At 35.3% G+C, this 16821-nt stretch overlaps 1 protein-coding gene across 3 annotated transcripts in view; it reads right to left on the reverse strand.

Moving 5' to 3' along the window:
• The window catches only part of LOC150105461 (GTP-binding protein 10), a 210743-nt gene that overhangs the window by 54465 nt on the left and 139457 nt on the right, over positions 1–16821 (reverse strand). For all 3 annotated transcript variants that reach the window (XM_090394162.1, XM_090394160.1, XM_090394161.1), the window contains exon 9: positions 594–845. In XM_090394162.1, the coding sequence (XP_090250288.1) occupies positions 619–845 (227 nt within the window). In that variant the 3' untranslated portion in view covers positions 594–618. The remainder of the gene's footprint in view (positions 1–593; positions 846–16821) is intronic.

The raw sequence follows: 16821 nt of genomic DNA on the forward strand, positions 1-16821 counted from the left end.
GAAATGCATATCTTTTTTTTTATGACAGTCCACAATTAATCCAGTTGAAGTACTCTGTTGGATGAACTTCACACAATCAGCTGGGATTGCACTCAGTTTGGTTCAAATTGATGACTGCCTGGTTATATTTTTTTTCCAACTTTTAATTCTGCTTTAATTTTTTTTAAAAATCTAACTCTATAATTTTTTCTTCTAAACATCATGTTGCATGCATGATTTCTCAGCATGTGGCATATGATGCATTAAGCAAATAACTGTTTTATGAATTTGTTCACAAAATAAAACAGAACATTTGTTTCATTTTGTTTTAATCTGTTTTTAAGTCCCCCACCCCCTTCTCATTCAATATTGACAATTCTATTCGTAAAACATACCAACCTATGGCATATGAATACACTGTGTGGACCAAGGACTGATAACTAGGGGCTTTGTTCGGCTGATATTTTTATGTAGGCTTGCAGAGTACTTGTAGTATCGCATTGGCTAATAATCATTTGCCAGCTAAAACTTTTGTTATAATACATTTTAATTAATTATATAATAATTAAATTTAAGTGTTTAGAAATTACAATTCAAAATTTTAAATAACTTACAATTTTTGGAGACATTGGAATACTATTATATAATTATTTCTTTGGTATTCTGCTTGTTTTCATTGCCTTCTATTATTAGTTCTGTAGTTTGTCTGGCTGCTTTATTCATTTCATAATGATAATCAATAGTACTGCGAATTTTGTCCTTCAAATTGCCAATGTTGTAAGCCTTATTTGCAGAAATAGGAATAACATATTCAAAAGATATTAGAGATTTTGGTTTTATTTCTTCTGGTAAATCTGAATGGTTTTCTGAAAGAATAATAGTTAACGCATTGTTATAAAATTACTTTGTCATTTTGTATCAATTATTTAATCTACTTAAAACATTTCAGCTGATGTGTAATAACTGCATACGTGAAAATTTTATCAACATTAATAACCATTTAATCTAAATTTTAGTTTATTATTAATCATTTCCAGAAACATTCTTTTAAGTGGTATGCAGGAGTTCTTCTTAGGTTTCATGTCAACACTACTGTTTTCCATATTATTTATTATGTGATCATTTCTATTTCATCATTACTTTTCTTACTTTAGCCTTGCTTTGATCTCCTTTCACATTCAATAAATTGCTTTCTAATCATGATACAAACTAGGAGGCTACTATACTTCTTGATTGCAATTTATTAATTTTTGTCTGATTCTCGTAGACAGGCTTATACGTTGGTTATGCATTATTAAAACACTTAAGGAATAGAACAACGTAGTTAAGGATATAAATTAATTTAATTATATAAATTAAATATAAATATAAAAAATTAATCAACTGCAAGGGACCTGGTGTTTACCAGGTCCCTTGCAGTTGTAAACTGTCTTACTTTGGCCAAACAGGCAGGACAGCAAATATCAGAATTTCGGAACACAAGGACTACATCTGTTTTTCACAAATACAGTCATTCTGGGCTTGCGGACCATGCTCTGGATACACGCCACAGAATACGGTGGAAGAAAGCTACAGTGATACACCGTAGCAAATACAAATTTGAAAGACTCTTTATGGAATCAGCCTCAGCCCTAAGAAATTCTCCAAACCTCAACAAATTTGGTTGTATGCGACTGCCCCAAATTTGGGAGGCCTGCATCTGCAGACCTTCAGCCCAACGGCCAAGAACACCTACTTAGCCCGCTACAGGGCACCATCAGGACTGTTAGGAGAACAATAGCTTCATCTCTTCATTCCCAGTTTCTGTGTTGTAGTGCCTACGTGCACGTAACTTTTTTTGTAAGTTCCTTTAGAAAATGGCAACGTGACGTTGCCGAAATATCGGAAAATATTTATTAAAGTTTAATTTAATTTATATCTTTAACTATGTTGTTCTATTCCTTAAGTGTTTTAATAATTTTTGTCTGGTAATTTTACTCCACTTGCTTTTGAGAGAGTGGACTTTTTTTCTAACAGTAATGCTACTCATGAAACACTAGGAACCTACAGCATATTAATACCCAGATTAATCGAGAATTAGATACGTCGATATTCTGTTCTACTACTAATTTTTCATGGTGCAATCTGTAAGAAGCTAAGTACTGGTAGTAGCCACATCAGAAAATAATCATTTATTTATTTAAAGTGTAATGGCACAACCAAAATTCAACCACCTAAATCCAGAATCTACTCTATTTAATTGAGAAATTCACATTTTTTTATCCTGCAAAACAGCCACATGAGTCAAAAGAATATGCAATTAGCAAACAGAAACAATGGCCTCATATCCTTAGTTGCTCTGACCATAATTCCAAAACAACCTAAACCAAACTACCTACTTTAATTCAGTGAGTTTAAAAGATGTTGGAAACATAATCAATCAAATAAAGATTATCATGTTGGAGGTTTAATGGAATATTTACAACACTGGAAAAGGATTAAACTGATTTTTTTTTTTAATGCTTCCAATATTTTGTCTCAGACATCTTTTTTTCATCATCACATTTAATCCTTTCCCAGTGCTATAAATATTCCATTAAACCTCCAACACGATGTCCTCACAGCACTTAATGTACTCAACACACAAATAAAGATCACAGTGTCTAAATGGATATTTGTCACTAAACTTTGAAACTATCATTTGCCAGTCCGGATGGCCAATGTACCCAACCAATACTGCAAGCATAGATGTAAGTGAATGTCATTGGGTGGTAAATGAATTTCACTGCCTGTGTGAGACTATCATCCTGCTTACTGAATAGACCTAAGAGCACTTGAAAAATTCCACGCTTGGTCTCTAAACAAGATTATCTAACTGTTAGCACACCCCACTGTGCTAATGCATGATATGTTAACTTTTATGGGTGAGATTCGCATAAATATACAGGTAGTCCTTGACTTACAACAATTCGTATTTACGACGGCCAAAAATTATTATTAAAAATTCTCTAATTTAACTTTGCTGTCATCATATACATACATATATCACATTGCTTTTGTATATGCATCACAGTATTTTACAATTTTAGGAAACAACAAGAAGATAAATACGGCTAGCATACATTTAATGCTAGTAAAGGCTGGTTTTATAGATTCAAAAGCCGATTTAACTTACATAATATATGAATAACGGGAGAAGCTGCTAGTTCCAATTTTGAAACAGCCAAAATTTTCAAGAAAAATCTGAAAGAGATGATAACAGATGAAGGCTATTTGCTAGAGCAGATTTTTAATGTAGATTAAACTGGACTGTTCTGGAAAAGAATGCTGGAACAAACATTTCACAGAGAAGCTACATCGGCACCTGGTTTTAAGGCATTTAAAGATAGGGTTACGCTTCTTCTTGGAGGAAATGCTGCTAGTTTTAAATTAAAACCATTTCTTGTTTGCCATTCACAAAACCCCAGAGCTGTGAAAAACATTGACAAGAATAAGTTGCCGATTTACTACAGGAGTAATTCTAAGGCTTGGATGAACTGTTTTTATTCGAAGACTGGTTCTTAAATTGTTTTATTCCAGAAGTACGTGCCTTTTAAAATTCTATTGCTGCTTGACAATGCTCCCGGACATCCTCTTCACATTGGCGATTTGAATGAAAATATAAATGTGATGTATCTACTGCCCAATACAACAGCTGTGATTCAACCTATGGATCATGGTTCAATTACTACATTCAATACATATTATTCAAGACATATCTGAAACTTACATTTTCTCAAGAAATAACAGCAATGGGCAATGATACTATAACATTATGCTATTTTTGGAAAAATTACAATATTAACATATGTATCCAGAACATTGCAACTTCATGGAAGGAAGTATTGGAACAATGTATGCGAGGAATTTGGAAGAAGTTACTACAGCAAGAGACGTTTGAAAAGTACAGTGAGCATAGTAGGTTAGAAAAAATTGGTGAAGAAATCATTGAAATTGCAAAAAAAATAGATCTAGAAATCAATATTACTGATATAGAAGAATTATCAGATTACGAAGAAAGTGAACTGACTGATCAAGACTTGATTTTCCAAAACGAAAGAGTTGTAGAAGAAGAAAGGAATAATGAGGAAGATGAAGAAGAGAAATAATTAAAAAATTGACTGTAAAAGGATTAGCTGAAGTATTTTCCAAACTAAATCAACGACTTCAGCTACTCAAAATATGGATCAAGACACTGATCGCTTCGCCAAAGTCAAAAAGCAAATTTGAGAAGCAGTCAGATGTTATCCAGAAATATATGAAGAAGAAAAGGAAACAAAAACCCAACAGACAAAATTAACCAATTTTCTGACTAAAAAAGCTACTCCTGATCGCGAGAAATAACCATATCGTCAAAATCAACGACAATTACTCACCCATCTAATGAAAGACACCTTTAATAAGTTTTTTGTTTATGTTTCTGTTAACTAATATTTAGAGGATTTTCAAATTAAAGTAAGTGCACCATTTTAGATATGTGTTTATGTGTATTTTTCTTAAATTTTTCTTTCTTAATTTTGTATTTATATATTTATATGTGTATGTGCTAATAAATAATTTATAAATGTTTATTTTTAACCGTTTTAAGTTAAATAGAAACATAATTTATGAAAATAACACAGAAATCAAACAAATCAAGAATTAAAAAAAAAAGTCCTTGACTTACGACAGAGATGTTGGAAGAGATCCTTGTCGTAAGTCGAGGACTACCTATATATAATGTCGAATAATGTGAGCAGGCAGCAAAATCAGTGGATTAATAACCCCTGATGAGAGCAAATTCTTATTATTATGAGCCCCCTCCAGAAAATCCAAGGATGCATTAAGGAATAGTCCCCACCATGTCACTAAATGTCTAAATACCTATCACCTCTCTCTCTCTCTCTATCTTCCCCTGCCCTCTTAAACATATTCAGAAAAGATGCATTCAATGGCAGCCCATTTCAAATTATAATATCACAAGACATCTTGAAAGAGACAATACAGATGGCATGCATTTAGTAAAAACTGGAAAAAATCAAGAAAGAACTTGTATGGCATCAGATAAATTATTTCAATTATTGGCAAAAGTTAGTTCAATAATGCATGTCCTACGAAGCTAAAATGATCAAAACTTTGCTTTAAAATTGACACACATTTTGATTTATTGTAAAAAAAAATATGACCTAGGAGTAAAGATGATATTCAGCTCAAGAGTTGCCTTATTATCATACAGTATCTCCATGGAATCTGGAGACTCATTGTAGATCCTCACCACTAACTCTTATACGAGGTGATATCAAAGGTGCTCCCTGTGACTGCACGCACAGTCACAGGGAGCACCTAACTTCATAAGTCAGTGTGCCAAAATACATCGTCCTGTGTACATCGGGAGCTGTGCAACTGATGCTATTCTGACCACCTGCATTACCACATCTGTGATTTCATCATGGACAACAAGTTAGAACAAAGAGCAAACGTGAAATTCAAGTTTGAAAAAACCGTGAAATTCGAGGATCATTACCAGTGACGAAACTTGGGTGTATGGGTACGACCCTGAGATGGAGCAACAGTCTTCACAGTGGAAGAGCCCATCATCTCCATGACCGAAAAAGCAAGGCAGGTCCACACCTCGACCAAGTGCATTGAGAATTCGTCCTCAGGGGCCAGACCATCAATAGTGTGTTCTACTGCCAGGTTTTAAAGCATCTGAGGGAGGACATTCGGCAAAAGCGACCAGATCTGTGGCACGCAAAAAACTGGATGCTCCACGACAACAATGCACCCTGTCACCGAGCTCTCCTCACACGTGAGTTTCTCGCCAGAAACAACATGATCTCACTTCCGCACCCACTCTACTTGCCAGATTTTGCTCCTGCCGATTTCGTCCTGTTCCCGAAGAAGAAGAGCCATCTCAAAGGTCACCGTTTTGACATCATTGCGGAGATCCAGCACGAATCACAGAAGGTGCTAGACATGCTTCGAAAAGAAGACCAGGACACATTCCAGAAGTGGAAAGAATGTTGGGAGTGCTGTATTGACATGCAAGGGGACTATTTTGAAGGCGATAGTGTGTAAATGTAGATAAATAAAGTAATTTCTCAAAACGGAGCTAGTCTGGAAATTTTTTGATACCCACCTCATACACACAAAAACCTATCATACCTCTCCTTAAACCAATTAACTGTCAGGTTACTCAAAACTAATTCTGGCAATCCATTTCACTCATTCATCATCCTTCACACAAAAAATCTATTCAGCACACCCTTACTACAATCTAACACAAGTTCCATGAATGACCCCAAGTTCTCTATTTGTCATATATTGAAAAATTTCCTTTGGATCAATTTCATAAAACTTATCAATCAAATTCCTGCCATGTACCTCAAGGGGTGTGCAGGATAGGATAGTACTACATGAAAAATTTACATCATTACTAATTTCCTATCTACAATTTTCCTCCAAATCAGTCTGTTACTTGTCAAGACTCCAACATTATCAGATCTTATATTTCGATCGTCTAAGGCACTTTGTACAGTATCAATCCACCTATATCTTGGTCTTCCTCTGGGTCGTTTTTCCTGCCAACCTAGCAGAGAATACTTGTTTTGCTAATCTTTCCTCGCCCATTCTATTTAAGTGACCATACCACCTGAGATTAGCTCTGCTAATGCATTCATGGATGCTAACAATGTTAAGTTCTTTCCTAATATCCTCGTTTTTAATATAAGATTGCCATTGATGTCATCTGTTCATGCCTATAATCTTTCTCAGGACTCTCATATCTGCGATCTCTAGTCTTTGGTCAAGTGTTTTACTTCTGACCCAGCTCTCAGATGCATAAGTTAAAACTGGTTTGAACACTGTCTTGTATACAGCTAATTTAGTGTTCTGACTAATTTCTCTCTTATTCCATACAAATTTATTCAATTAACTTCCTACCATACCAGCTTTGTTGATTCTATTGTCCATTTCCATATTTAATTTACCATCTTCACTAAAAATCGTGCCTAAGTAGCTGAAATGTTTTACTTGTTTAACAAGTTCTCTGTTCACGACGCAGTTGACATTTTCAACGATTCTGCCTATTTTTATTGTCTTTGTCTTTTTATTGACCTTCATACCATATCTATTACAACAGTTATTCAATTTAGTCCGAGAATCTTGGAGATTTGTAGCAGATTTATTTAGAAATATAACTTCATCTGCATAAAGCAGAGAGCTGGCATTAACATCTCCAATTTTGATATCATGTTTAGTACCACTTTCCTTCATAATGTGATCCATATAGATAATGAATAACAGAGGGGATAATGTACATCCTTGTCTCACACCAAATTTAACATTAAACCATCTTCTGTACTTCCTTCAATTCTAACTGCTGACTTGCAACTCAAATAAAGACTAAGTATTGCTTGATATAATGCCCCATATACCTTATTGACACCATATAACTGTATTGAATAGCTTCTCTCTCTCTCTCTTGGCACCTTGTCATATACCTTTTCTAGATCGACAAAACTTAAATACGAATATTTGTTATATTCCCATGCTTTCTCAACTAATTGTCGTAAAGTGAAGATCTGATCCTGACAGCCTCTATTTGACCTGAATCCAGCTTGTTCTTCACAAAGCTTTTCTTCCACAATTCTTCTCAACTGCTTCTGGTCAGTATAAATCTTGCCCGGAACACTCAGTAGGGAAATAGGAAATACCTCTGTAATTCTCACATTCAGTTTTATTTCCCTTTTTATATATGGGTACTATTAGAGCTCCACTCCAATCATCAGGAATTCGTCCCTCTGTAAAGGTCTTCTGAACTATGCAGTGCAACCACTGGAAGACTTTTATACCACCATACTTCAGCATTTCTGGTCGAATATCATCTACCCCTGCTGCCTTTCCACGTTTCAAGCCTTTGATGGCTTTTTCTACTTCAAGTATGGATAAGTATTCCTGACTGTATGCCTGTTGAGTGTTTTTTACCACTGTGCTATGTGTTAATTTTTCAAAGTAATTACTCCATACTTCAAGGATATCTTTTTCTCCTGTTTTCATGTCACCTTTATCATCTCTAACTCCTTTTACAGCACTCTTTCCTCCATTTCTAAGCTTCTTCAACAACCTCCAGAATATCTTACCACCTTCTCGATATTTATTTTCTATATTCTTGCCAAAGTCCTCCCATGACTTTTGTTTAGCTAGTTACACAGCGTTTAGCTTTCTTACATTTGTCTCTACATTCTCTAAGAGCACAAGCTAACTTATTTGCCAGGAACTTTTGACATGCTTTCTTCTTTTCTTTCACTGCCTCTTTAACTTCCTGTGTCCACCAGGGAGTTCTGATTTTTCTATCCTTGCATACAACCTCACCACATGCCTCTCTGGCAGAATTAATCAATGTTTTCTTTAGAGCTTGCCACTAAATCTCTAAGGTTTGATTCCTGTTCTCAACTGGAATCAAACCTTAAAAGCTGCTCAACTTTTATTCACTTTAAAACTTTCTTACATGTTATTCTTTTCAATATGAAATTCAATTTTATCCTGCTCAAGACTAAATAGTGATCGCTTCCAATTTGAAATCCTCTGTACACTCTGGTGTCATGCACAAGGGAGAAAACATCACTATCAACAATAACAGAATTGAAACTTTCTTATTCCTTGCCTCATCTCTCCATGCGAATTTGTGCACATTTTTATGTTGGCACATGGTGTTAGTAATAACCAGTCCATCTCCTGAGCAGAAATCCAACAGGTATTTGCCATTATTATTAGCTTTGCTTGTTTCTCCAAATTTTCCCAAAATATTTTTGTATGTCTCACAATCATTTCCTACTCTACTATTTAGATCCCCAATAATGACCAACTTTTCCTTTTTCATTGTGTCAGTTGCTTTTTCTAAAGCATCAGAAATATTCCTCTAACTCTACCTTAGTAAAACCTTCTGTGGGACCAAAGGCACAAATGAGTCTCATTGTCCAGTTCCTCATTCTCATATTTGCCCACATCACTCTACTTGAGACTGCCTGCCATTCAAGAAGATTAGCCTCATATTTTGTGTTGAATACGATGGCTACTCCTTCTTTTCCTTGATTGACATTTCCTGAATATAACATTTTGTATTTATTGCTCAGAAAGATCTAACCAGTTTTTGTCTTTTTTGTTTCAGTCACCTCTATTATGTTGATCTGTTACTTATCTAATTCCTCAGATAGCTCCATTTCTTTGCTATTCAGGCTTCTTATGTTGACAGTACCAATCTTTAACTCTGGTGATGTTGAGTTGGGGTGTGCTTTCAGATTTGTTCCAGTAGCTGACTTTTCGCTGTTCGCCCTGGTTCCCTCTCGAAAACAATGGGGCCTTGTTTAACCAGGCGACGCCCCAGCTGGCATGAAATTTTGTCATGCTGCACCATCATTTTCTATATTGGTTTAAGCCAATAAGAATACAATTTGGTCGGCTAAATCCCAAATTGCCAGCCCATCCTCTTTCGTTCGGTATCCAAGTATATACCCAACAGAGTGCACCACGATAAGGTGAGGACTGGACATTAGGTCAGAAGCCCTGGTCGGTTCTCCGCATTCCTTTAACGGCTATGGTGAGGTCTCCTCTCAGTTATACAGCTCTGACCCTTAAGCACCCCACATACTAAGATTAAAATTATTAGATTTAATGGAACAGCAGGGTCTAGGTGGATTGATTCATTCAGAAGTGCCTTAGAAGCAAGAAATGTTAGATGTGACAATATTGGAGTGCTCACAAGTAATAGATTGATTTGGAGAGAAATTGTTGATAGGAGATTAATAATGAAGTAAAATTAACCACCGTACCGGACATTATGGATCAAATATGCATACTCATACACTTTCGCATCCATGATAACCTTGACGTCTATAGACGTCTTGGCCGGTAGTGTGGTTAACCATGTAGTGCTGTCATAGTAATCTGAACATCCCTTGAGGTGTACATATCAGGAAATAAATGATGATGATAACTTTTTTAAAAGCAGCTATTTCACTCTGTGGTGTATTACTTTTAGCTGCTTTAGATTTATGTAGGATGCCAGCTATGTCTAAATGCACATTACTGGATATTGAAGGTGGAAGTTTGTAGATGCCCCATTCTCTGTTCATCATAATTTGTAGCATTGGAACTTCTTTAGGTATTAACAACGAAGTTATGACAACTGAGAGCATTGTTAGCTTCTTTTGTAGGTATTGGTGATGATAAATTTATAACCATGTGATCTCATCAAAGTTGGAGTGTAATACTTTGGTGCTGTTGTAGGATTTCAAATTTCTTTAAGTGCCTGCTTTTAACTTTTGTGAATTTTTTTTTTTTTTTTTTTTGGCAAAACTTTGAGATGTGTTATAAAACAGTGAACAGTTCATTCAGAATTTAAAGCATTAAATAGTTCTTCATGTAGAGCTGTTACAATGCTGTTTAACTTGGTTAAGCTCTATGCAGGTAGCAGTAATTTGTTCCTACAGGAGCGCTAAACTCGTCCATCAGTAAAAAAGCAGGGATAATATTGTTATCACAGTATCATTTGAGGAAGCTGACCTGTTCAATTATCTGGTCAATTTCAGTTTCAACTCAGTGATCTGTCGTGCTTTGCATACAATATCATTTCCATGTGTAGGATAATCAATTTAATAGACAATCTTAGGTGTTGAACATTATTCATAACTTATTTTAACAGTGTTACGACAAATTATTAAAGAGATGTTTTTTAACTGGTCAATATTTTGCTGGATTTTAAACTAGCATCTTCAGAGCACAATACATGTTGCAGTTAACAAGTGACAACAAGTAAGTGAAACAATTAATTCAAATTGCAATGAACAAAAGATCTAAAGTCTCAATTTGTCATCCCCTGATGTTGCAAAAGAAAAGAAAAAAAGAAAAAAGTATTACAACTATATAGGAGATGATCTTAAAGCCGATCTTCAAACTGATGTTTCAAGCATTCTCCTAACCTAAACAAATATAGTCAGTTCACATTTATTCAATGTGAACTGACAACCATTTTCACATACTCACAGTTCTAGCTTATTCAAATAATTCTACAAGTACATATCAGCCGCATTCCTGATTACCTGCCTATCTTTGCAGAATCAGCAAACAGCTCTGTTTCACATGTCAAATTCTTCCCAATGTCATTAATGGAGATTGAATAACACTGGACCAAGGAATGATCCTTGTGACACACCACTGGTTACCTTAAATCTTGCAGCTTCACATCCCCCATACACTACTTTTTGATATCTGTCAGTCAGCCATTCTTTTATCCATGCCAATATTTTATAATCCAATCCCATATTCTCCAATTTATGCAACAATCAATCTTCCATGCTGTATTCTGTCAAAAGCCATAGCAAAATCCAAAAGCATCATGGTGTATCCAACCCCTTGTCTAATCCGATGTTAACATTATTATAGAATGTGAGCTAAAACATGACCTTCATTAGCACATACTGTTCACTGTAAAGTACAGATTCTTTATCAACCCATTTCTGAATGTGAGTCCTAACCAACTGTTTCAAACTCTTCACCACCACCACTTCTGAGATACTGTAGGTCGATAGTTGGATACATCAGTCTTTGCATCACCATTGTGCAATGGGATTACCATCATGCTTTTCCCTCCTGTGGAATCTTCCCTGTTCTGAGACTCAAATTCTATAGCCTGGTCAAAGGCCATAGTAGCGACTGATATCCCATCAGTCTCTACTATATGTAGGAATATGATGTCCCTACATATTCCTTCCACAGCATCTTTTTCACTTGCATAATAAGATTACACATTCATTTCACTCTTATCCTATTTATTCATAATACTCTAGGGACACATTCCAATATTACATCACTGAAGTATTTTTTAACCCTTCCATGCAACAACCAATACCACATAGATGAATGCACCATACTCCTCAGCTGGTCATAATTTCGTGCTTTATAGTATAGCGTGTAACCTTTTTTCTAAATGGAACAATTATAAACTTAGTCACTTTCCAAGTGAGTACAGCATAATCACTATCATTCACTGGAGGCAGAATAGTTATATCTTCAACTGAAACCCACTACTACATTATAATCAGATACAATGATCTTTAATCTCAAGTTCCGTCAAATGCTCAATAAATTCAATTTCATTCTTCTCGTGAGATTTAATGCTACCCAATCAATGTTTGGATAATTAAAATACTCCATTATGATTACTCGTTTTGCACTCATCTTTACTTTGTGATGCATTCACTAGCAACTGATCCACCATGTCTATAACAACAGCCCACTATGAATTTGATCTTAGTAGACTCCACCTCACACCAGACGGTTTCATACTCACTGCCATATGAAAAACAGTTACTAGTATTGCATTCATAGGTCTAAATTCGAATTGGATTCAAGTAATCCAATATCATTAACAGCACACCCCTCCTCTCTTGTCCTGTCTATACATCCTTTACACTTGATACCAGTTAGCATGTTTGCTTCTGATAGCCAGGTCTCACTAATGCCTACAATCTGAGGTTGCAACATATTCACTAATGCAACAAACTTTATCCCTTTATTTCTTATACTCTTAGCATTTGTGTACATAAATAATAATTATTAAAATACACGCAAGTCACAGTAAAAACTTTTAATTAATAAATAAGGTACATATATTTCATACTAAAACTAATAGTACATCTTCAGCATTCCAAACAAATAGGAATGGAATACAAGTAACGAACATTCGGTGGATCACCTATTAAAATACATTATTGTCGCGAGCTAGGAAATGAAAGAAATTAATAAATAATTAATATTTAAGATAATTGTTTTTTTTAATGATTACATAAAATAAAATCTCCCAGATCTTCAAGAGAGAGAGAGAGAGAGAGAATCATTTCGATTTAAATTCGGTCGGTGTAAAACAGCTTCACAACTTTCTTTAAAGAGGCATTCATATTTAAACCTGCATCTATGAAGAAGAATAGCCTAATCCCATTGGATATTATGGGCAGTGTTAATATTGTGTTGTGCTAGACCAGACTTCTGAGGTTTGTTGTAATCAACATAATATTGATGTTCTTTAATTCTTTTTTCAACAGAACGGCCAGTTTGTCCAAAATAAGAAACATCACATTCACATGTTATTTAGTAAACGCCAGCCAAATTATTATATGAAAATTACCCTCCAGATATTGCAAAGATTTTCGAATTTGTTATTCATTCAGGTTATTTTAGTTGGAAAAACAAGGTCTACAAACAAGTTGAGGGTACTGCCATGGGTAGTCCTTTGTCTCTACGTTTGGCTTACCAATTTTTTAAACAATTCGAAGAGACTATGTTTTCATCCATTCACCCTCAACCATCTCTTTGGTATCGTTATGTCGATGATGTTTTTGCCATTTGGTCATATACTGAAGATGAGTTTTCCACCTTTCTACAACAGATAAATAGCCTTCACCCTCGTATCCAATTCACCATGGAAAAGGAAAATTCTGGTACTTTACCATTTTTGGACATACTGCTTACTCGAACTTCTTCTGGTACCTTATCTACAAGCGTCTTTTGAAAGCCCACATTTACTGGCAGATATATTCATAAAAAGTCTGCTCAATACACATCTCAAAAATTTGGCATTTTTAAATCTCTAATTAATAGAGCACATAAAGTTTGCTCTTCTCCAGAAATCTTACAACAAGAACTTTCCATCATTAAAAAGTTAATGGAATCTAATAATTACCATCCTAATCAAATCCAACAGATAAATGAATCTTATGTTCCAATACCTAAGGTTTCTTCAACAGTCCGCAGAGTTCCAATCCCCTACATCCCTGGAATCTCAGAACCTATAGGTAGAATTTTAAAAAAGTACCAATTGATTCCCACATATATTCTTATCAACAAAATTTCTTCCTTATTGCCTTCTACAAAAGATAAACTGTCATATCTCTTCGGCTGGCATTTATCAAATACAATGTGAATGCGATGTTTCTTATTTTGGACAAACTGGCCATTCTGTGGAAAAAAGAATTAAAGAACATCAATATTATATTGATTACAACAAACCTCAGAAGTCTGGTCTAGCACAACACAGTATTAACACTACCCATAATATCCAATGGGATAAGGCTATTCTCCTTCATAGATGCAGGTTCAAATATGAACGCCCCTTTAAAGAAAGTTGTTAAGCTATTTTACACCAACCGAATTTAAATCAAAATGATTGTCAAAAATACACAAAGATCATTGAAGAAAAAATTAAAGATTTTGAGAACAGGTACCAAACCTTGGAGATTCTTCACCAAAGCTTGGTGAAGAATAACCTGGATTCAGGCAGAGACTGTCAAGATCAGATCTTCATTTTACGACAAATAGTCAAGAGAGCATGGGAATATAACAAAGATCTGTATTTTAGTTTTGTCGATCTGGAAAAGAAATAAGACAAGGTGACAAGAGAGAAGCTATTCAATACGCTACAGTTATATGGTGTCAATGGGGCATTATATCAAGCAATACTCAGTCTTCATTTGAGTTGCAAAGTCAGCACTTAGAATTGAAGGAAGTACAGGAAGATGGTTTAATGTTAAATCTGGCATGAGACAAGGATGTACATTATCCCCTCTGTTATTCATTATCTATATGGATCACATTATGAAGGAAAGTGGTATTAAACATGATATCAGAACTGGAGATGTTAATGTCAGCTCTTTGCTTTATGTGGAAGATGTTATACTTCTAAATAAACCCACCACAAGTTTGCAAGATTCCCTGACTAAATTGAATAACTGTTGTAACAGTTATGGCATGAAGGTCAGCAATAAAAAGATAAAGACAATGAAAATAGGTAGAATCGTTGAAAATGTTAACTGTGTTGTGAATGGAGAACCCGTGGAACAAGAAAAACATTTCAGCTACTTAGGCACGATTTTTAGTGAAGATGATAACTTAAATATGGAAATAAACAACAGAATCATAAAAGCTAGTATGGTAGGAAGTCAATTGAATAAATTCATATGGAATAAGGGAGAAATTAGTCAGACCACTAAATTAGGTGTATACAAGACAGTGTTCAAACCAGTTTTAACTTATGGATCTGAGAGTTGGGTCAGAAGTAAAACACTTGACCAAAGACTAGAGACCACAGATATGAGAGTCCTGAGAAAGATGGCATCAATGGCAATATCATATTAAAAACGAGGATATTAGGAAAGAACTTAACATTGTCTGCATCCAGGAATGCGTTAGCAGAGCGTGGTATGGTCACTTAAACAGAATGGGCGAGGAAAGATTAGCAAAACAAGTGTTCTCTGCCAGGTTGGCAGAAAAACAATCCAGAGGAAGACCAAGATATACAGGGTGTTCAGGATAAATTTGACATATTTATAATTAATTATATTTTTCCGTAAGTTACATGTATTAACACACACTTCTCTTCATTTAAAAGTTTGGACCCTTCTTCATTCATATACAAGATGTCAGAAAGGATGGATAGCTGGAACCCACCTGAATCATGGAAGAGAATAACTTGTATCATGATGATTCGTGCCCGCCATCAAAATAAGGATATTACGACTGCTGCCCAATGCTCCCTGAATACAGTAAAAACAATCAGGCATGAACTAGAGACTTGCAATGGTGACTACGAGGATGTAGCAAGAAGAAAGATCCCTAGCAGACGATCTGATTGCGTTCGTACAGCAGAATTCCTCGCAAATCTGCAGGAACAGGTGTTGAAGAACCCTGGCATTGGAATTCGGGCTTTGTTCGTGGAGTTGCTAACTGTAGTCAAGCCCTGGATAACAAGGGTAGCCAATGGTAGGCCGTATGTATGGCAGCAGGATTCGGCCCCTTGCCACACCTCTGGGTAAAGTCAAAAATGGTTGTCTGAAAATTTCTACGACTTCACCAGTCCAAATGTTTGGCCTCCAAACTCCCCAGACCTTAACCCCATGGATTATTTTGTATGGGGCACAGTTGAAAAAGACACCAATCACACTTCCAGTAATACAAAAGCCCAGTTAATGGATAAAATTAAAACAGTTTTTGCGGCCCTTCCCAGGGAGACTGTAGCATCAGCTTGTTCGAGGTTCCGAAGCAGAATTGAAGCTGTGATCGATGCTAATGGTGGTTATTTTGAGTAAATCTTGTTGATAGTATTGTAATTAACTCTGCCTGTAATGTGTTTTTGTCAATTCATTAAATTTAATAGATACAAAGAAGATTTTCTTTTTCCTTACGAAACTGTCAAATTTATCCCGAACACCCTGTAGGTGGATTGAATACAGCACAAAGTACCTTAGACCATAGAAATATAAGATCTGATAATGTTGGAGTCTTAACAAGTAACAGACTGATTTGGAGGAAAATTGTAGATAGGAAGTTATTAATGATGTAAATTTTTCATGTGGTACTATCATATCCTGTACACCTCTTGAGGGTACATGCCAGGAATTTGATGATAATGACAAACTAATTTTGGAAGAAAATTGTTGATAAAACATTAGTAATAACATAAACCTAATCATGTAGTACTATCACATAGTAACCTGTACACTCTCTGAGGATATATATCAGAATTTGATAATGAAATTACCAAGAGGTGTCTGAGCAAAAATATCAATGGAAAAAACCAAGCTATAGATGGAGATGGATGCAGGTGGAAGTACCACAAAAGAAAAATTTAAGTGCTCATCATACTGGAATCGAAGACCTGACATGTAAGAGATTAATATGGAAGATAACTGATTGGAAATTAGAACGAAATTTAAATAGTAATTATTTGTGTTAATTATTATCATATTTATAGCTGCTGATAATGCAAAGGATTTCAACCAGCATCCTCAGAAC

The sequence above is a fragment of the Typopeltis vanoorti genome, chromosome 6 (genome assembly GCF_054136105.1).
Source record: "Typopeltis vanoorti isolate ZY-2024b chromosome 6, IOZ_Tvanoo_1.0, whole genome shotgun sequence".
In the NCBI taxonomy this organism is placed as follows: domain Eukaryota; kingdom Metazoa; phylum Arthropoda; class Arachnida; order Uropygi; family Thelyphonidae; genus Typopeltis; species Typopeltis vanoorti.